The 20140-nt window shown below is 40.3% G+C and overlaps 3 protein-coding genes across 9 annotated transcripts; 1 reads left to right on the top strand and 2 right to left on the bottom strand.

Annotated features, from left to right (window-relative positions):
* Window positions 1–539: 539 nt before the first annotated feature.
* On the bottom strand, window positions 540–10777 carry hm13 (histocompatibility (minor) 13). Of its 3 annotated transcripts, XM_077721156.1 has the most exons (13): window positions 10639–10777; window positions 9729–10123; window positions 7836–7871; window positions 5665–5763; window positions 5158–5240; window positions 4987–5075; window positions 4817–4902; window positions 4596–4721; window positions 4454–4511; window positions 4055–4175; window positions 3856–3958; window positions 3700–3785; window positions 540–1640 (listed from the first exon to the last, which is right to left on the bottom strand). In XM_077721156.1, exons 2-13 carry the CDS (start codon window positions 9960–9962, stop codon window positions 1568–1570), a joined length of 1194 nt encoding a protein of 397 aa, XP_077577282.1. In that variant the 5' UTR covers window positions 9963–10123; window positions 10639–10777; the 3' UTR covers window positions 540–1567. The 3 variants fall into 3 exon arrangements, with proteins under 3 accessions (XP_077577282.1, XP_077577290.1, XP_077577295.1); XM_077721164.1 differs by lacking the exons at window positions 7836–7871; window positions 10639–10777 and having other exon boundaries at window positions 9729–10155; XM_077721169.1 differs by lacking the exons at window positions 540–1640; window positions 7836–7871; window positions 10639–10777 and adding an exon at window positions 1687–2803 and having other exon boundaries at window positions 9729–10168.
* A 312-nt stretch (window positions 10778–11089) lies between these two features.
* On the bottom strand, window positions 11090–14858 carry LOC144199066 (deoxyribonuclease-1-like 1). 4 transcript variants are annotated; one of them, XM_077720427.1, is made up of 9 exons: window positions 14666–14858; window positions 14496–14596; window positions 14062–14073; window positions 13242–13325; window positions 12648–12745; window positions 12465–12577; window positions 12123–12280; window positions 11953–12049; window positions 11090–11524 (listed from the first exon to the last, which is right to left on the bottom strand). In XM_077720427.1, the coding sequence occupies exons 1-9, from the start codon at window positions 14822–14824 to the stop codon at window positions 11411–11413; spliced, it is 936 nt and encodes a 311-aa protein (XP_077576553.1). In that variant the 5' UTR covers window positions 14825–14858; the 3' UTR covers window positions 11090–11410. The 4 variants fall into 4 exon arrangements, with proteins under 4 accessions (XP_077576553.1, XP_077576563.1, XP_077576571.1 ...); XM_077720437.1 differs by having other exon boundaries at window positions 14508–14596; XM_077720445.1 differs by lacking the exon at window positions 14062–14073.
* Window positions 14859–15756: 898 nt separating this feature from the next.
* snx21 (sorting nexin family member 21) lies at window positions 15757–19520 on the top strand. 2 transcript variants are annotated; one of them, XM_077732191.1, is made up of 6 exons: window positions 15757–16082; window positions 16734–17006; window positions 17078–17166; window positions 17244–17370; window positions 17467–17632; window positions 18255–19520. In XM_077732191.1, the coding sequence occupies exons 2-6, from the start codon at window positions 16742–16744 to the stop codon at window positions 18658–18660; spliced, it is 1053 nt and encodes a 350-aa protein (XP_077588317.1). In that variant the 5' UTR covers window positions 15757–16082; window positions 16734–16741; the 3' UTR covers window positions 18661–19520. The 2 variants fall into 2 exon arrangements, with proteins under 2 accessions (XP_077588317.1, XP_077588309.1); XM_077732183.1 differs by having other exon boundaries at window positions 17244–17385.
* The last annotated feature ends 620 nt before the right edge of the window (window positions 19521–20140 follow it).

The following is a 20140-nucleotide window of genomic DNA, read 5'->3' as shown; positions in this document are numbered from 1 at the left end:
TTGCATTGCTGCCTCCTATTGATCATGTATGCACAACATGGGTCAAAGGTGACCTGGCAGAGTTTTTACGTTCTCTGCAATTAATATATTAGAACGTTCAGTATTCAAGAATATAATTTGCATGTGATCCCTGTGCATGTATGGGTTTTCACCAGGTAAACCAGGTTCCTCCCCCCATAAATGGTTGTTTATCTGAGTGTGCCCTGCAATTGGATGGCAACCTATTCAGGGTATTCCCTTTCTACTGACAACAACAGTTGGCTAGGATAAGCTCCAGCAACCCTCGTGAGTATAAGCAGTACAGAAAATGAATGGATATAAGAATTATATAAGTGTATTATATTATTTGAGAGTAATGTCTGCTGTATTGAGACTGAAAGAGCAAAGGCTGATTTAAACCAGCTATTACAGTACAAGTCAGTCACAAACTTTCTGCATGAATGTTTTCATTTAGTTGACAAATAGGTTAGAAAATAAACTTTACAGCTTATGAACATTTGAAGATATGGTGACAACAAGATTTGAAGCAGCACCATGAGTTGACAAACTTTTGCTTTTTAATGTACCGACAAACACCAAAAACATTGACATGCAGTCTTTAAACAATAGCTGTACAAGAGCATGATACATTTCCCCTCCTTAGCAACAAGATAGAAAAGTTTAAAGAAAGCAATAACAAAACAGACCATAAAAGTCGAGTAATGTCAAATTTAAAGCAAATGAAAATAGTGCCACCAGAAACAGCCTGTATCTATTAACCTGAATGGTTTTAGGCAATATTCAATACAGCATTTTCAAAAATGCTCTTGACCAATCAAAACGCCAAGCACGATTAGATTAAAAAAACTGTTCAAATAAGGTTTTATTGTGAAACACCATTTGACCTTCCCTTTAATCTCACAGCACGGAAGCTAAAAAAAAGACAATCCTAAAACAAGGGAAAAAACAGCTGAAAACAAACATGGAAAAATATATGATGACTTTCAACCCTGATGCCATCAACATTCACATCCAAGAGTACAGATGAGGGGAGGGTCTTGTCATGCTTCCGTGAATTGAAAATCAACAATAAAATAAATTATATTAAATGCTGGAACAGCCCTTGGAAAGCAATTCATGACCACGTGACAAAATTTCATGTTGGGAAATGTAATCATTACAATACCAATGAGTGGAAGAAGGCACATACAAATTGTGTCTGTTTTTGTTGTCCAAAAGATTGATGAGTAAGAATTAAAAGACTGAACTCATGTCCAATTTCTTCATCATACCTAAAAAAAGAAAAGACGTGTTCTGAATCTTTAGCAAACTTAAATGTATTAAAATATCCCTCCCTGTCTCTATCCATTGTGAGATAATGGCCATTGCTTGTGAGAAGTCCCTGCCCCCCATCTCCTCATCCTTGCATCCTATCGATGGATGTAGGCTCCTGGTTTCCCCGGCCCTCCGCTGACAATAAAGGTCCAGAATGAAAAGTGATCAAGAGTTTGGCAAATAATTAGATGTGGTGGGCGGGGCCTGGCAGAAGGTGGGTGTTTGCGAGCCAGGTGGGGTCAGTGAATGGATGCTATTGGTCCTTCTTCAGTGATTCTGACGAGTCATCTTTAGCTAGCACCTCCTCCTCACTGGACTCCTCATACCTGGAGAACAGATGATGATGCCGAACATGTCAGTGACATTAACACGAGCCATAATGTGCCAGTAGACGACATATGGTAAAGGCTAACACCAGAAGGGAAATATTTATTACCGAGCATGAATATTGAAAAAGGAGACAATTAAATATATCCAGTGCACGAGTGGTTAGCATATTGGCCTTTCAGTTTTGGGATCGAGTGTTCGATCATAGATTCGGATCTTCCTGTGTGGGGTATGCATGTTCACCCTGAGCTTCCATGGGTTGTCTCTGAGTACTCGGGTATCCTCCCATATCCCCAAAACATGAATGGTAGGCTGGTTGAACACTCCAAATTGCCCCTAGCTATGCGGGTGAGCATGAAAGGTTGTCAGTGTCCTTGTGTCTTGCATTTGGCTGGCCAAAAAGTTAGGATGTTCCCCACCTGGTGCCCATAGTTGGCTGTAATAGGGTCCAGTGCACACAAATGAATGAAATGTAGTAAAAAGTGCTTTGGGCAATAAAGTGTTTGGATTGGAGCAAGTTATTATTGGCATTCTTTCAGGAAAAACAAATAGGTAATTTAAAACTCCTGCACACCTGTCAACCTCGACTAATCGCTCGTCTCATTAATGATTGCAATTCCCCTTGTTAAGTGATAATAAGCCATGCAAATATAACGCGGCACATATTTACTCACATAGGGCACACTTATAAGTTTTACCCAAAGTTAACGGGTGCCCAATCAGTCGGTAAATTCAACAGTCTGTAGATGTCGCTGTGTGGCGCTGACAGCTTTACTGTCTGGGTACATTGCTTGCTTACGTGCTATATTCATATAGAGAAAAAGACGGCAGTGACTGACGGGCGTGCGCATATCAATAGTCGAAATGGGTAAGACCAGATTGTTTATACAACAACAAAAAAATCCTCCTGTACAAAAGCTAATTCATAAAATACGGGAAAAATGTATAAGTTGACAGGTATGCTCATATTACTACAAACCGATGTGAGAAATCAGGACGGGCCATCGACATGGCGGCGGGCAGTCTACGGTGCCGGTGGGAGGAGTCTGTCCCCATAGAGAACACATCCATGGAAGTAGCGATGCTGGCAGGGGAGCCACTGGTGGTTGGGAAGGAAGTAAGCTTGGGAGAGGCTGGAAGGACACCTTCGGGTGACTCATAGCTAAGTGCCTCGAAGGGTGGGAAAGAAGGTAAAGTGGAAAAGTGACCAAGAAGTAAGTGTAGAAAAAAAATCAGAAAGGAGACCAGACACTGAAAGAATGATAGTTTCAAGATAACAAAACCAGCAAAGTTTCTACAAATGCATGCCAGCATGCCTCAGACTAGAGGGGTGTCTAGGTATACTTATTGTCAAAGGAGTGTTTTTTCGCATCTCAACTTAGTTTACAAAAAGTAAATGGACATTGAGGATGGAGACAAGAAAAAGAGAAAAAGTGTATAGTATAAAACAATAGGGATGCAAAAAAGGGCAGGAAAATGGTGTCTCTTTCCGTGGTGTTCTCAGTTTGCAGCGTTGGGCTCTTGAACAACCCTCTGGGTTCCGAATGACTAATGTGAATAAAGCACGTCACGGAAGACTGTTTGACAGAGTAGGGCGGGTCTTACTTGTAAGCTTATTAATCAGACACACAAACGCACAGTCACACGCAAAACTCGTCTAAACAAAAACACACTCGCTGTAATTGACGTGTGGATCATACTGAGAGTGGAGGCTTTTCAGGGTGAAAAAAATAACAGAACTGGGGGTGCTGGAGCCTATCCCACCCAATTATATGCAGCAGGCAGGGGACACCCTGAATTAGTGGCCAGCGAAATCATTATTTATAATTATAGGTCAAGTAACCGTTACTTTCATAATAGAGTAACTGGTAATTTCATTACTTCCTCAGAGAAGTAACGATAGCTATAACTTTTTACTTTTCAAAAGTAACTGGAACAACACTGGTCCTATCAATGAATAAATTACTTGTGTTTACTGATACTTTCTGCCAAGCCAACCGCAGGGGCTCGGTTTACCCCTGCTACGATCATATGTTTGTACTTGTCCCACTTACTCACCTGAACATCTCTGTAAATTCTCCTTTGCAGAGGGCCACGAAAACTGGTAAGCCGACACAGGCAGGCACCAAGTAGAGAAGAGCGGGCTGACCACACACAAAAAAACAGGTGAGCGACACTCCTAGGGGAGATTTAGTCCAATTCTTAACTTCTCACCTGTGCATGTTTGAAAGTATGCATGATAAAGATGGTGAGGCCCAGTCCCAAGATGTAAGCCAGGAAGCTGGAGTAGAAGTATGTCCTACTGTTCTTCTTCAGGCTGTAGTCAAAGAACAAGAACAATAGTGATAAAAGTAGAAGTGGAAGATGAAAAGGGAAAAAACGTGCTGGCAAGGATCCCCCTCCAAATCATTACCTGACGTCAAACCGCAGCAGGAGTGCAATGAAGATGCCTGGGATGACAATATCACCTAGACCAAGCATGGCGAAGTTGCTGGCTTCAAGACCTTTCTCCAACAAGTCCTGAGGAAACACCACTGTCCGGAGGAGAGAAAGAGATCAAGATGCTGTAAATATTTAGTCAGTAAGCTGGGAAGTGATCTGAAGATTGACATCACTTGTCAACCTCTTTAGACCACCATGTTAAAATAAGAATTTTCTGGCAGTAATCCTCTCTAGTGCAAATATAACACTGCCCCTCCTTATGTGGGGGATTGCACTTCTCAGTGGTATATTAGCATTACAGACATTGAATTGCACCATTGTAGCCATGCAATCAGAAAATAAACGTCTACAAAACATAATCAATACTCACGTTTGATTGGTGCCTCAAACGACTTAGCAACTGTCACCATGACATTGGTCCCAAATACCTGAGCAAATCAGAGCGTGAACACCGTCATCAACTGTCAACTATAACATCTGTAACCATCAACTATAACACTGTCGACGCTTACCCAGAAGATGTCATAGACAAACAACCCCCCCAAGAGGATGCATCCAGTACTGACGTTGTTCAGATGCAGAAGTTCCACCCCATTGAGTGCAAAGGCCAGGCCAAAGAGATTGTTCGCGATCCAGTGCTGCAAGGCCGCAACAGTGAGACATGTTAATGACCGTCCACACGTACAGGACGATACACTTCGAGTGCATAGGATCATGTCCTTGTGTCCAATACCTTTTTCAGAACGTACCACACGCCCACCACACCGCTGGCAATCAAACATATCAGGTTGTTGGTGTCAAACTCATAGTTGATGATATCTGCAGAGAAAAAAAAACAACATTTGACAATAAGGGTGGGCTGGGCAGAGAAAAAAAGGAAGGCAGGTATTTGCTTTGCCTCACCTTCTTTGGCCTCAGCAAGGCCCTGTGTGAAGAGCAGCTGGTACTGCTTGTTTGGTATAGAAGCTGGAAAAACCTTGGCCAGCAGAGGACTTCGACCCACAAAAAAAGAGAGAGTTAACACCTTTTACTGACAACAAGATGCTTTTGAATGCTCAATGTATCTCAACTTACCTCAGTGTATGAGACAGCGCCAGCACGCCAAGCACAAAGAAGTAAACCGAAAGAAGTAGGTTTATGTACTCTTGAGAAAAGACCTGCAATTGACAATATTCTTAATACAGTAATACCTCACTTTACGAAAATCCCAACTAACCGACAACCCAAGTTACTGAACATCCTTACGTCAAAACGAAAATGATTCCCGGTGTGAATGAAAAGATGAAGGGGGGTCTGTGATCAATACAAGTAAAACAGGAGGTGATTAAAAAATATATAGAAGTTGCATGCGGTTGAGTGATGTGACAGAGGAATATGGCCCAGACCCTTCTTCCAATTTTAGTGGTGTCAAGTTGTGTGTTTACGTGCGTGAGTAAGTACTAGTTCTATTTTTATTTATCCATCTATATACCTATCATGAAACATTTTGATACCCCTATGTTCCAGTCATCAAATGTCTTTAGATTTCTATAATCTAATGGGTAACACAAGCCCAGGGTATAGCAGAACCGGCAAGATCACCTTGAAGAAAAGGTAAAGTCCAAAGAGAGTACAGCTGGCGATAATGGGGAATCTGGCTGCATCTCGACTGGTGATGGTCTCTGGCATGTCTGATGCATTCTGTGGACAATAGTAGAAGTACGTAATGAAATTGATTTGGGAGCATGGAGTAAATGAGGAGAACAGGGCAAATATTATACATATTTAAAGATATATAGGGCTTGTAAAAAAATAGTATTTTCGGTTCAATATATGTAATATTTATTGCGATGTCTGAGGATTTTTCATCAGCTCTGCTGCTACTTTCTGTGGCCATTGAGTGCTGGTTGCCTCGAACAACACTCTTACACAAGGATTAAGCCATTTTATTTCAAAGCGTAAGAAAATACCTTAAACAAGTACATCCCTAGAGAGAACGGAATCTTGTGAAAACTCACAGCATTATACTTTTCTAATGTGTAGTAGTGGACAAAAATGTGAATAGCCATCTTTTAAATAACCATACGTAATCAAGGATGTCTATTAGCGCACACCTTTAAGCTATTCATGGGCACCAGAACATTTGTTTTATAGTGCTTGTTTGTTTACATTGAGGGAACAAAAATGGCAAACGTGACTCAATGTGACATTTTCAACAACTTATGCTGATCCAAATATGCCTACATGATCACATCTAACTGTAACTAAAGAAAACAAAGCACAAATTGACAGCACAGTTAGTCAGAATACAGACCCTATTTAAAAAATAAATAAATATCATGACAAAGTTCATTTCATATTTTCATAAATCCAATAAAAATAATTCATTTTTAATAGATTATAGGCCCACAATGCAAATAATGTAAAATATTTCTTTACATCTATTTTGGAGTCCCAGCTCATAAAATCCAAGTAAATAGGATTTAAAAAAAAAAAAAACATTAAAATGCACCCAGTTTTGCGAGCCATTGATTTTTAAACTGAGTGTAATCTTCTAAACCAGGGGTGAGCAAACTATTCCACAAAGGGCTATTCCAAAACCAATCCAAATGTGGATGCAGGTTTTCATTCGAAGCCATTAAGAGGACAGATTTTTACCAAACTGTTATCTTACGAGTATAATTATTGGATTGCACACAGGTGCGTCTTGTTTCCACAGAACCTCATTGGTTAAACTGTCTGTGCTGGATTGGTTGGAGCACAAACCTCTACCTTGAGGACCGGTTTCCCCACCCCTGTAGAAAAGTCAAAGTATTTGTACAGGTTACTTGAGATGCCATTCAATTGCTTCAGTATGGTTGGATTGACTCAGTTTGGTTCAGAAAGGGGAACTTCCGGATTCACAACTGCCCAAACAATAGAAGATTAATCGTCCCTCCATAAGCGTTGGTAAACCACCAACGTTCATAGCCAAGGAGGCTGCTTGTTCGCAGAATGCTTTGTCTAAGCATATGAATGGAAAGTTACGCCAATGAGCAAATGTTGCAAAAGGAACTTGTTCAGTCCAAGGGAGGTGGAATAATCATTGTGGCTTCCTTTGACAAATCAGCGTTTAGTCAGTGTGTAATTTGACGTACAGATGGGAACCTCTCCACTATGTGATTTGTAGTACAAGGCTCAGGCTAACATTATCTCACAATATGGCAACACAATTATTGATACAGTTATCTGTAAATCAATCTGAGATACAAATATGATAGACTAAGTACTTATTTGCATTTGGGGTGGGGGGGGATAATGTTGATTCTTTCACCGTTAGTGACACAAACTGCCTTCCCCACAGCTTGAGAACATTTTTCTAAATAAAGTATGCAGTCTCAACTGCAATTTATTGTAATATTCTTGTGAATTAATTGTCTATTTAGAGAAAGGCCTGACTCCAACACACTGGCTTAATCTTTATTATTCTTAATGTTAAATCTTAATGCTGTTACTCTAAAGGGTTAAGTCCAAAAATAAGGTCTGAGCTCAAGAATCAATATTGAAGTATCAGTTGAAGATTTTTTTTCACATCAACATGTAGACCAAATTAATAGTTTTATAAGTCGATGAAAGGGAGGAAACAAATGTGATAGTTCTCATCCAGGTAGCAAAATTAGGGTTTGTCATGGTGGCGTATTGGTGCTGTAATTATTAGATAGTATCACAGGCACGCAACCACAAAGTATGTAATGTATGTTTAAATGCACACAAACAGCGTCTCTCATACTCACTCGGAACCCTGACTCGTACGCTTTTTCTCCGAGGTCCTACAGACAAGACAGATGCAAACGGAAAAGACAGAAAGAAAAAGCAGCATCAGGACTGAATCCAATTAGTCAGGCAGAAAAAAAAACACACTTGATTGTTCATTAAGAAGCAAAGGTGAAGGCGTTATGATCATGTCTGGCAGATGCAATATTGATTTAATTCCACTCTCCCTGTATGTTACCCTTTGTGGCTTTTGGCGTTGGATAACTTTGGTAATATAAAAGATGGAAATGCTGATTAATGGAAAAGTTTGTAAACACCTTAAATCAAGCCTATTATTTACATTAATATTGCAGCTGGTTAGTCCTCTGAGGTTGCTATGTGTCCTCTGATGTTTAATGTATTTTTCAACTGTGAAAATACCTGTATATCCAGCACTAACAGTATAAATTCTTGTTATCGGAACTTATTAGTTTTAATGATTGATTTTACTTGATTTTGTTTTGTTGTAACAGACATTACGTTGCCAAAAGTTGATGTATGTGAAACCAATGGCACATGTATGGAAACATTGTTCTAGAACATATGCTCCAGGTGATGATTCGAGTATTTAAGTGCCCAGCTTGCAGTCCACATCTTTCACAATTTCACATTTGGTGCATCATAAAGAAAATGGTGCAACAAAGAACCCCCAAATTGAACAGTTAGAGACCCGTATTATCTCATCGGTCCTTTGCAGACTGTTGTAAAACGGGATTGCCTCAAATTGCTGAAAATGGCATTGCCTCACAATTTTGGAGATCCATTCATTTATTGTATTGCTTATCCTCACACAAGGGTCGCATTGCAGGTGGTGCTGTAGCGTCTCACAGCCCACTATGGGCAACAGGCCAGGGAATTGGTGGCCAGTCATTCGCAGGACACAAGTAGACGAACAACAAATCACACACACACACACACACACTCACTCATAAGCAGGGGCAATTTTACCAGCTTACCATGCATGTTTTTGGAATATGGGAGGAAACCAAAGTACCTGGAGAAAACCCACACAAGCCCGGTGAGAACATGCAAACCCCACACAGGAAGGTCGATAACCACCTGGGATTGAACCGCCGATCTCAGAACTGTGAGGCCAACGTGCAAACCACTAACAACGGGCTGCCTTGTTAAACTTATGGAATTCCAAAAATCAATATACATCCAGTTGTTTGTTAACCTTGTGTAATTCAAAATCAATATACATACAGCTGTTTTTTAACCTTATGAAATTCAAAATCAATATACAAATAGCCGTTTGCTAACCTTATGGAACTCTAAATCAATATTACATAGTTTATTTGAAAATAATATTTTATTAGCTGAAACCTTATCTATGTTCAATTTTGATTGGAAAGCCAAGATCTGTCATTTTGACATAATTGCATTCAATTTTTAATCCCAATTTGTAGTGTCCCAACCTTTTGGGAAACCGGTATTTGTTTTTAACCCACCACTTTAAATCTACCAGCCATCTGAGACGTGTACAAACAAAAACCTCCCCAAGTACACGTCACCCCAAGCTTTTAGTGAGCATCTTAAGATGCAAGGAAGCAAACAAAACAAAACACATTAAGAACTCTGTCAGATCTCGTGTCTGCTGCCCTCAAAAATATCGTCAAATATCTTGGACCATGGCTAAACAAATAAATGTGACTTGTCAAACAAACAAAAGATGACACCAACAAGCGCCCACTACAACGCCAGACTGGCTAAAGTAAACAATGTGACACACATCATTATATACATGAATACATAACCTACAATGTGATAAAAAGTAAGTTTTATTTCACATCACAACTGCTGACGTATACTTCCCTGAGCTGCCAGCTAGCTCGATCGTGAACCGAGTTAGGCCCAGCTAACAGCAGTCTTACCTTGGATTTGGAGCAGGCCACGGAGCGTAGGGCTCCAAAGAAGATGGGCACCAGAGCCATGAGCACCAGGCTGCCGTACGCCAACGCTGTGCCCTCCGGCGTGGCCACGAACTTTCCGGTAGCGTTGAGCGCATCCGTGCCGTTGGAGTCGGTGGCATTCAGGGCGTTCAAGGCGTCCAGTAGCGCGGCAGTGGGCTCCGGAGCCGAAGAGATGGCTTTTTCCACATCAGACATCTCTCGCCGGGGGTGGAGGCTTTTTAAACTAGGCTGGCGAGGGTCGCTAGATGTGTACTCGGGAAAAGACTGACAGACCGAGGGAGATTTTGCAACCGTGCGCCTGTCATTCGTGGGATGAGACGCCAACCAGCAACCGGTAACCCGCTAAGGCCACGTTTCTTAAAGCAAAGATTTCAACACGTGCTCAGACGTCTCACTTTGATGCTATTTCAGAAGGAAGCATCACAGTTTTTCTTCTTCTAAAGGTGGAAACCTTTATTGAATTCTGCTTTGTTGACAGAAATACACGCTGTACTTTGATTATTTGTCCCATTTTCTATGATCTTATCCTCAGTTTCTCAATGTGTGTCTGTCAATTATTTTTTGTGCATATCAAAGGTAGTGAAAAACAGAATGGGGAAAAAATAAAAAGATAATTACGAGTTATTCTACTAGTCCTAAACGCTTAGTTTAACATCCCCAACATATAAACAAAATGAACTGATCAATAATGGAAATAGAGCCATGATGTACTTTTGTAGTATCCTTTGAATTGGAGTGTCATATTGCAATGCTTTTCATCTTGTGTGTAGCGTTAAAATGTATGTACAATCACACCAATTATAAATTTGATACACAATAAAAAAAAAATGAAACATGCTCTTGTCAATATTATTTGGGTGAAGCATCCCACCAGAGAATCACGCATTGCACACTAATACGTGTCCGCTCTTCGCAAAAGTTGACGATCTCTGCTATGAGGCCAATACATTGTCAACAAATTGGTAAATAACATTTTAAATAAATGAGCAACGATTACTAAAAGCGGGGTTGCGAGCATGCATTATATTTTATGTACGTGTACATTGTGTGTATACAAGTCTATCGTTACGTTTTCGGAGACTCCACTTCACGAAACAGCGACTTCTACCGATTAGGCAAGTGTAGTGCAGGATGATCAACATTTTTGATTGGGAGATTTGTCCGTCTGACTGAAGTTGTAATTGTAAAACATGAGTATATATGCTTAATGTTACTTCAGTAGAGTATTTTAAAATAAGCCAAGTCTAAAATCAAGAATTCAGAGAGCAAATTGCTCACAAAACATAATTCCAGTCACCATTATCATTGAAACAAAAAAGACATTTTAAAAATCCATAGCATTTTATTTAAAATAGCATAGAAACGAAAAAAAAATCAAGAAATAATGTGTATTTTCACAAGTCATGATACCATGGCACCATTGAAATTTTAGGTGATTTTTAAAAGGATTTGTGCAGTCCCCTCCACAAAAAAAATCATGACAGTGCTTGTGTGATTAAAAAAAATCTTTCTCCACATTGAGGAAAAACTGCAGATTCTATAGAAGACATCAGATCAGGACTCCTTTAGGACCAGAACAATTCTGATGGCAGCAAGGTTGTAATCCAAGACGTCTCGAGAGCACAACAAGGTGACAAAAACAATCACAGAAAAAAGAAGCAGCAGAGGGCGAGCAGGAGCAGATGTTTGGCCTGAAGTTGCCAAGCAGAACTCTTGAGCCTCACCTCCACAGGCAAATGGGAGCTCACCTGTTTCGCCTGGAAAGCAAAAGATCAAACCGTTGAGCCCAGTAAATAAGGAGCAACTACACCTAAACTGATGTTTTTTGTTGAACTGAATTCATGTGCAATAACAACTGCACACTATACAATCATTTCCAAAACAATGTACATCAGAAATAACTTCACTTTGTGTGCTATATATATAACATGCATGGGTTCAGTGCTATGTTGCAATGCAGTTTTCAGAATGCCATTCTAAATATACTCTATTTAGTTATGTTTTTGTATTACCCAGTGAGGTGCAATCCTGGCAAAGTAAAAGCCAATAACTAAAATTTGACTCACTTGGTATTACAAACATACATCATGTATTCTGTAATGCTCTTTGCTATAGCAATAAACATCAATATATACTTGGATATTAGAAAAAAAAATAATGGGGGACTAGAAAAAGCATGAATTACTGTTGTCCTGGAAAGCTTGTATTCTTGAGGGAAGTTGAAGACACCGGCTGAGAATGGCGTGATGGCTTTTAGGAAAGACTTTCCGTACACAACGATTCTGCAGTACGAGATGTGACACAAATCATCAAACATGCAGCTCACAAGAAGCCATGGCACATGCACACACATACCGGTCATATGCACAGTTTTTCTCATCTGTGATAGTAGTGTCCATTTTGTCTCCAATGAGCCAATGGAAGCTGGCGTTGGTGAATAGTCGGATTTGCTTCTTGTCACGACGTGTCATGTAAGCACAGCTAGCGTGGAAATTCCCCAAGAACATGACATTCTATAAGGACACGTAAAACACACATGTTTTTAGTTGGTTTCATGATACTCCAGAAATCTTCACATACTATATCAGTTTTTTTTTAAATCCGACTGTTTGCTCTTTCCATCACTAACACTGACCCAAAATCACAAGTTGATTACCCGGTAGTTTTAGGATGTCAGCATATAAGCATGCATTTCACCTTGTCATTCCATTTTTTTGTCACTTGCTCAAAGACATCGTACAAGCGGTCGATCTCCTGGATGGTGTTGCTTGGGTCCGTATGCAGTCCAACCAGAATAAAGTTTTTGACAGCTGATAGAAGAATAAAGAGAGTAAAACAACCCAAAAAAAAATGAAAATAGTTCTTGAGGTGTTTGCTTACCAGTTTTGTTGCTGTGGAAGTAAACAGCCAATGGCGGTCTGACGAATTGATTCTGCTTCTGGTACGGATGTTGAGCAATTACACGTGTTGTCTCTGTCCTGACCACAAAAGGGTGAAAAATTAAGAACCTAATTCGGAACGAATTCAAACTTTTATTTAAAAATGTCATATGAAATACTAAAACAAGTGACTTTAACAGCGTGATGGAGTGTAGAATAGAAAAACATAGGCAGTACGTGGGCTATACCCTGAAGACAAAGCCAATTATGCACACATGCCTCAGAACAACTTAAGTGGTCTATCAGCCTACCATGCAAATTTTCTGACAAAAAAAGCATACAACTGGAAATCAAATCAATGCATAAAGAGGCCTAGAATATAACTGCAAATTTTCACCCTGATTACTCAATGAAAACAAGGAGTAGACATTTTAATGTGTCCTTCCCAAGAAGAACAAAAAAAAAGGAAAACGTAAACCAAAGCGATAACCTTTCTCTCAGAAGTCTATAAATCTTGTGCCTATGTGTACTACAGGGCGTGACACGAGTCATCCAACATGGGGAGATGCACAAAAGAAAATGGTTATGTATCTACCTGTAAAGGAAGACATACTTCTGCAGGTCATCAGACTTTCCCAGATTGGAGCTGGACACCGAATTGTAGTGGTAACCTTCATACCTCCACACAACCAAAATCACACATAAACACACACATAAACATCATAAACATAAAGCACATATCTCACCCAATAACTGATAAAAAAAATCATATGATCAAGTGTGTGCGTTTCATGAACCCTCTTAACCCTGTTTTATTTTTGCAATAAACTGGGTGATTTGAACTTGTATATGAATTTCTTATGAACCGTTAAATGTAGAGATGTAGTGCTTAAAAATATTGCATCTTTTGGTATGCCCTAAAAATGTGTGTTTTGGAAAGAATAACTGTCTATTTTAAGTTTTCGCTACTCTTACCGTAGTATTCTTTTGGCAACTCTACCCACCATTGGTAATGATAATACATAATTGATAATCAGACAAGCAAGCGCTCATGCATCAATTACAGGTCAAGCGCTTTGACCAAATAATTACAGATCAGGATCAGCATGACTTTTGTTAGTGAGCTTGTTAGTCATAGGCATTAAATTAAGCCAATGATGATTTGTAGTTCCAAAGAATAATTCAACTAAAACAACAACACAAACACAGGTTCACACTGAAAATAAATGATTTAAATTAATTGGATGTGATGTTATAAAATTGTACACATGGCATCAGAAAATATGAATAACAGCTTTAAAGTCAATGATGCATTGACATGTCATGAAATTTATATAATCACAGCCAATCAGATTAGTAGATTGGATTAGATTGATTGCCAAAGCTGTGACTGCACATGCTCGGAGAAACTATACCTTTGAGCTTCCCTGTTGAGGGTCACAAAGAAGACACAGTGTCACTGTAGGGTTTAAGGTCACTAACAGCATCTGGTTAGCTACACACCGCTAGCAAAATTCACTGTGGTTCAACTCATCATAGATAAATGATCCATACACCGAGAAATACAAACATTTCCATTTGAAAGATCACGTGATTAAACCATTAATTCCCTTGATATGTTCCAAGCGAGTAATATGTAATCTTACTTCAAAAAATAACTTTGTTGTTGAATATTCTACAATGTCTTGTGTGTCTTGTGTCTGTCTTGCTGTTGCAACCAAGGAATTTCCCACATACAGGATGAAATAAAGTTCTAATCTAATCTAAAATTTAAAAAAAAACAGCTGCTGACCAGAGCAACACCACAACAGCAAGCGCTTATCTGAATGGTTTTAGTTTGCATCAGTACCTTCCACTGTACCTGTTGAGTGATGCCACCAGAGTTTTCATGAGTGACCCATCAGAATCAACCACTCGCTGGAGGAGGGTGACGTCACAGCGGGACACAATCTATACACATGTACACTTTTGAGCACTTGAAAAGTAACAGTAAAGAGGTGTATGTGGCATGTAAGGTACCTTTGTTAATGTGTGCAGCACTCTGGACTGTGTCATCTTCTGTGAGTCAATCTTATTCAGACTAAAGGCACAGATCTTGAATTCTGATACAGCTCCAGCCCCAACCACGTAGCACAGTAAGGCCAACAAAAGACATTGGTAAGGACAGCGCCCTCTCATGGTGATCCTTGGGAACTATGTTTGCAGAAAGGTGCAGAAAAACAGCAAATAGGTGAATAGGAGAATAGATATTTTTCGTTCAGTCCAATGTAAAACCCCTGACGTTTTTAGTGCTTTGAATCCCCCATTAAACAAATGTCCCTCCATTCATGAGACTCAATGCCCAACCGTAGTTGACACGCAGATTGATGTCGTGTTTAAAAGCGTGCTCGGGCTTGTAAATGCAAAAGCGGAAGCGAGAGCGCTTGACACAACTTGGAGGCGTCAAGAACCAGTCAAGTCACATTCACATTCGTCTCTTCCAAACACTTAGAAGAGCTTAAAATTTGTATTATGTTTGAAACAAACTGTATCATTATCCCCCTTCAAACAGCTATATTGTTCAGCAAACAATTTGCCACCTGACAATCAAACCTAAATCGACCCGTTGGTACAATTGAGTTACTAAGTATGATCAAGTAATGCTAATTCAGATAGCAGTAAATCTGTATTTGATTAAATACATTTTAATATTCACTCCGTAGTAATTCAATGACATTTCTACCCAGAATTAAATTATGAATGTGCTGGGCGCCGAGAATATTAACGTATATTCGATTGTGTTTCAATGGAAACGTTTGGGCTAATTTGTAGCAAAGAGGGCAGGGCCGGACAATTTACACATATAGAACGTATAGCGATAATAAAAGTGGGGAAGTGTTCAATACTCAATCCCCAGTGGTCTTACCTGAGCCACCCCTAAATTCGCCCTGTGTTTTGGGGTGAATAGGGTAAAATTGCACGACCGTGCCCGGGTGAACGCTCCTCTTTCACCTATTTTTCTACCTGCACACACCTTCACGGCTCAACGACGGGACACGCCCACCTTCACTAAGCTGCCTTCAAGGTCCGTCGGAAAAAAATGACATCGTAGGACTGTTGAACTTACAAGTGTCATGAATGATATTAATTGTGGAGAAATTGGCGAGGATTGTATGCAATCATGGACTAAACCTGTACATTAATATAGAACTCTTAGTTTTGCAATAAGTGGTCTGATTTATGATTGATTACCCTTCATATTGGCCCCCCAAAACAGAGGACCAAGGGGGAGAAACGGGGAGACAGAGAGAGAAAGAGACAAAAAGAGAGAGAGAGCGAGAGATGGTTGGTTGTATCGGGTTTTATCTTTCGGATTCTTATCAGTAATATAGTGAGACAGGTTAAACGTACGGAACAAAGATAGGCAAGGACTAGCGTCTGCAGTGGCCAGCCCGGGGTGAGTGCAAACTCAACAGAAACTTTCAAAAAACTTGCTAACTTCCATGCTAACATTGCGGCTATCGACTAGCCTGGTACCGTTACTGTCAAACTAGACAACAGTGCGGGTTAAACAGTTATCAAGCCCGTGTGCTGAGTTGCCATGGTTAAAATGTGTGACTCGGCCGATTTAATAACTAATCGTGATCACATGAAGAATGCAGGATGTCTCATAAAACTAGATATTCTTATTACTTCATTAATATAGCTTTGCTAAACAGCCATAACACTTAGGTATTTGTAGTGTGTCAAATATATATATAATATCATTGACTTGCCAAATGTGTATTATCGTAGTTGGTATATGTACCTTTGAATAAAAAACAAATAACTTACTACTGTCCCCCTGGCAAAAGCTGACTCCACTGAAATTCAGGGCACCTTTTGTGGAATTGTTACCAACTGGTATTTTCCCCCATCAACAAAAAGCAATTTCATACAAAATCAAGTGCAACTTTTGCTACACGTAGTCGGACGAACAGGGAAACAAAAACAATAACAAAAGACACGCACTCGAATGTAGTTTTAAATGCAATGGAACAGACACAGAAATGACATACAACGATAGATGAAACATCAGTTACATCTGCAACTCTGTTACGTTATCCAGATGGCACTATGGCATCTCAGTTGTTATCTCGGTTGAAGCGCACCATCTTCAAAGATGGCCAGGGAGCGGTGCCTAAGCAGACAGGACAACAGGAGAATGTTTGCGAGGCGGACCTAGAAGAGGAAGATGAGTGCGTGTCTGAGCAGCTGGGTGGAATGCTGTCCTTTGATGGCAGTGAAGAAACTGAGGACAGAGCGGAAGGTGACGGATCAGACTTGGACAGCGACTCGGATTTCTTGGGAGAGTCACTGGAAGAGGGGCCTTGCAGCACAGGTGAGGGAGGTGGTCTTTAAGAAACAATAACGGAAATAAACAATATGCTTTCCTTTTCTATTGTTTTGAAGGGACATGTGCAGGAGTTGGACACTCGGACATCTTGTCATTTGAAGTGACAGATGCCAGCGTGATTCAGGACGTGTCCTCGAAATATGTGGTAAGTTTGGAGTTGAAAGTTCTGGTTGGCTCATGGGGCTGCACTGATAACAGCAGCACTTATATTACCTCCGCCAGTTGTACACCATTCACGTCGTCCAGGCGGGCAGTAGTGACAAGACCCCGGCCGTCATAACCCGCCGTTACTCCGACTTCCAGCGGCTTCACGCCACCCTGCGCCAACACTATCGAGATCAGATGGCGCGTGTGTGTTTCCCGCGTGAGCGCAATCTCAACACTGGACGTCTTTATGCTCAATGCTTTCAGGTTGTCTGTGACCGCTTCCCATTTCCTTCTGTAGGGAAGAAGCTACGCAAGAATTTTACGGCAGAGACCATTGCCAAGCGAAGCCGTGCCTTTGAGCAGTACTTGACGCATCTATGCTCCTTACCAGACCTCTGGGGGGCGCCGTGTGTACGATTCTTCTTTTACCTACCAGACCTCCAGACTGGACAGTTGCTTGTCAGGTTAGACACATTTTTTTCATTTATTTCTTCTATAAGTACATGTATTATTCATAAATCTGTATATTCACCTGTCTATACTGTACTTAAGATATGATGTTTTTATTTCAATTGTGTTGTGCTTTTTGCCCAATAACAATGAAACTAGCAGAGTTTGTAGGGACTCTTGAAATTCTTGAACACGCAAGGATTTTAATGTTGTTTTCAAGGTTTGAAAAATGCTTGAATTTTTTCCATGAAGTGGTTGAAGTGTTTGGCAGTGTCAAGCACAGACTATTTCTCAGCCATCTGTCTAAAAATACAAATTAGGAAATGAAGGAATATAAAATGAGATTGCTTCATTGCTGCTACACTCTTTTTAAAGAATTCTTTTCTCTTGAGTCAAAGAATGTTATAGTTGTCACGCCTCATTCCCAAGAGTATACTACTACATCTTAGTAGTACAGTACACATATAAAGCATTTTCGAAATTCATACGTTTTCATTTGCTGGGGTTTAGTTTATACTTTTTTTCCACACCATCAATTTTCTGATTTTGTCAGTTTTATTTTTGGTGGAAGTCAAGAGTCTATTGACATGTGCAGTCGCTGTCAGAGTTAATGATTGAACATTGTCATGTGTCCAGTGTGGGCCACTACCAGGATGCCTTAGGACCACTGCTTAATGCTAAAAGGCTGCAAGACAAACTGGGCAAGCCCCTGGAGCAGCTCCATTGGCTCTTTACGCTTGTGGCCCTGTGCTGTTGCTTCCAAGAAGTGGAGCATCTAGAAGAAGCTAGGGATCAATGTGACAAAGCCCTCCACCTTCTGATCCCGTCAGTGGGAACACACTTGGATAAATCCCACCCCTTGCTTCTGCCACTGTTACGGGCCGTGGTGCGCTTATCGTGGCAGACGGGACAAGACAAGCGGCGATGGGAGGAGCTTTTGCACACGCTGGAGGAACAGGGGGTGGAGCTGGACAGCCAGACAACCATGAAGGAGTTTCTGGTCAAATGTAATTTGCAAGACAGCCAAAGGGAAACCATATAAGGGAATAAATAATTAATTCTAGCCTGCTACTATTAACACTTTTTAATCAGAGCATTTACTATATTAGTCGCTTTTTGATTCACCATTTACACAGTTATGCATTTTTTTGGAAGTGTTTCCGATGGGACTCATACCCAGTCAGTTTTTATAATTATAATTTTATTGTATTAAATATACTTCAAAAGAAAGCAATTCAAGAGTTTGGGCACTCAAAGCACTTTGACACTGCTGCATCAGGACGAGCGTCCGTTTAGTATCTTGCTAAAGGATTCTGTGACATGGCCGCCAGAGTAGTTGATTAGGGGGCAAATACTCTACCACTGAGCCTTGCCACCCTTCATAAAAATGAATCATTTAATTAAAAAAACAGGCAGCCCAGTGGGCAAGTGGTTAGTGCCTCGGCCGCGCAGTCGTGAGACCGAGGGCACAATCCCAGATTTTTACCTTCCTGTGTGGAGTTTGTATGTCCTGCCTTTGCTTCCGTGGGAGTTCTCAGAGTACTCCAATTTCCTCATACATCCCAAAAAATGCCCCTAGGTATGAGTGATTGGTTGTCTGTCTCCTTGTGCCCTGACTTAGTTAGCTGGGATGGGCACCAGCACCCCCATAACCCTTGTCAGGATAAGCTGTACGGATAATAAATGGAAGAATAGTATAACATTTCAGTATGATGCTTTGAATATTCAGGCAGATTGTATTATGACTAACGGTTGCTCTTGGGGCATTCCATTGTATTCTTGGTTCATATGCTGTGTTCATTTCAAGTGTGATTTTTAATTGCTACAGCATGTAATCAAATGTTCTGCCACTGTGGCTGTGGAAAACAGTTTGAATGTGGGATAAAGACACTTTAAATAGAAGTGGATGTGTGACTGACTGATTTTCTTTTTCTGTCATAGATTTTCTTTGCTGTGCCAAAATGCTGTGAATTGGATAGAACTGAAATCTGTTCATTGGAATACATTATGGGACACCTTTAGACAGGGACGTAGCAATAAATACTGGGCCCTATACATACATTGTATATATTTACATATATATTCAAGTTATGAAAATACACCCTTCAAAAATGTTTGCTGAAGAAGAGGGGGTCAAAGTACTGCAGTAGTCCCATTGAAAGTTACAAGAATCCTTTAACACACCAATTGTGCAAAAAAACATAAGTTCTTGCGCTTGAGTCTGAGTTTGATTATAAAAACAATTGAAGTTCAAAGCCAATGTCTGATCATTTACATTGGCATTACCTTTATATGGTTTTGTGATCACTGTTTTTTCTTCCATTAACAAAGGGGTACCATTTCCTTTGTGTGTGTTTGCGTAGGGTAAATATCACCTTGACATACATACTGCTATGGCAAAATTGAAGCGATGTGTCCTAGTTTCCCTAGAAACAGCAGTTGTCGTAGCAACCAAGAAGAGCCTACTGGATGATTTATGGCAAAGGAATGTCCCCCGCCTCTCTTGCTTTGTGATCAATGAG

The sequence above is a fragment of the Stigmatopora nigra genome, chromosome 1 (assembly GCF_051989575.1).
Source record: "Stigmatopora nigra isolate UIUO_SnigA chromosome 1, RoL_Snig_1.1, whole genome shotgun sequence".
NCBI lineage: Eukaryota > Metazoa > Chordata > Actinopteri > Syngnathiformes > Syngnathidae > Stigmatopora > Stigmatopora nigra.
This window is presented reverse-complemented; position numbering and strand designations above follow the sequence as displayed.

Bases quoted from the DNA above. Each gene is read 5' to 3' on its own strand.
- hm13 (XM_077721169.1), bottom strand. From the start codon at position 9,962: ATGTCTGATGTGGAAAAAGCCATCTCTTCGGCTCCGGAGCCCACTGCC. The intron at 4,176-4,453 runs GTGAGTATTGAT...TCCTCCGGACAG, and splicing joins GTTTGAGGCACCAATCAAAC to TGGTGTTTCCTCAGGACTTG. The intron at 2,804-3,699 runs GTGAGTAAGTGG...CGAGGCACTTAG, and splicing joins GAATTTACAGAGATGTTCAG to CTATGAGTCACCCGAAGGTG.
- LOC144199066 (XM_077720427.1), bottom strand. From the start codon at position 14,824: ATGAGAGGGCGCTGTCCTTACCAATGTCTTTTGTTGGCCTTACTGTGC. The intron at 12,746-13,241 runs GTAGATACATAA...TTTTGTGGTCAG, and splicing joins AAGTATGTCTTCCTTTACAG to GACAGAGACAACACGTGTAA. The intron at 12,050-12,122 runs GTATGTGTGTGC...CTCGTACTGCAG, and splicing joins AAAAACTGTGCATATGACCG to AATCGTTGTGTACGGAAAGT.
- snx21 (XM_077732183.1), top strand. From the start codon at position 16,742: ATGGCATCTCAGTTGTTATCTCGGTTGAAGCGCACCATCTTCAAAGAT. The intron at 17,007-17,077 runs GTGAGGGAGGTG...ATTGTTTTGAAG, and splicing joins AGAGGGGCCTTGCAGCACAG to GGACATGTGCAGGAGTTGGA. The intron at 17,167-17,243 runs GTAAGTTTGGAG...TACCTCCGCCAG, and splicing joins ACGTGTCCTCGAAATATGTG to TTGTACACCATTCACGTCGT.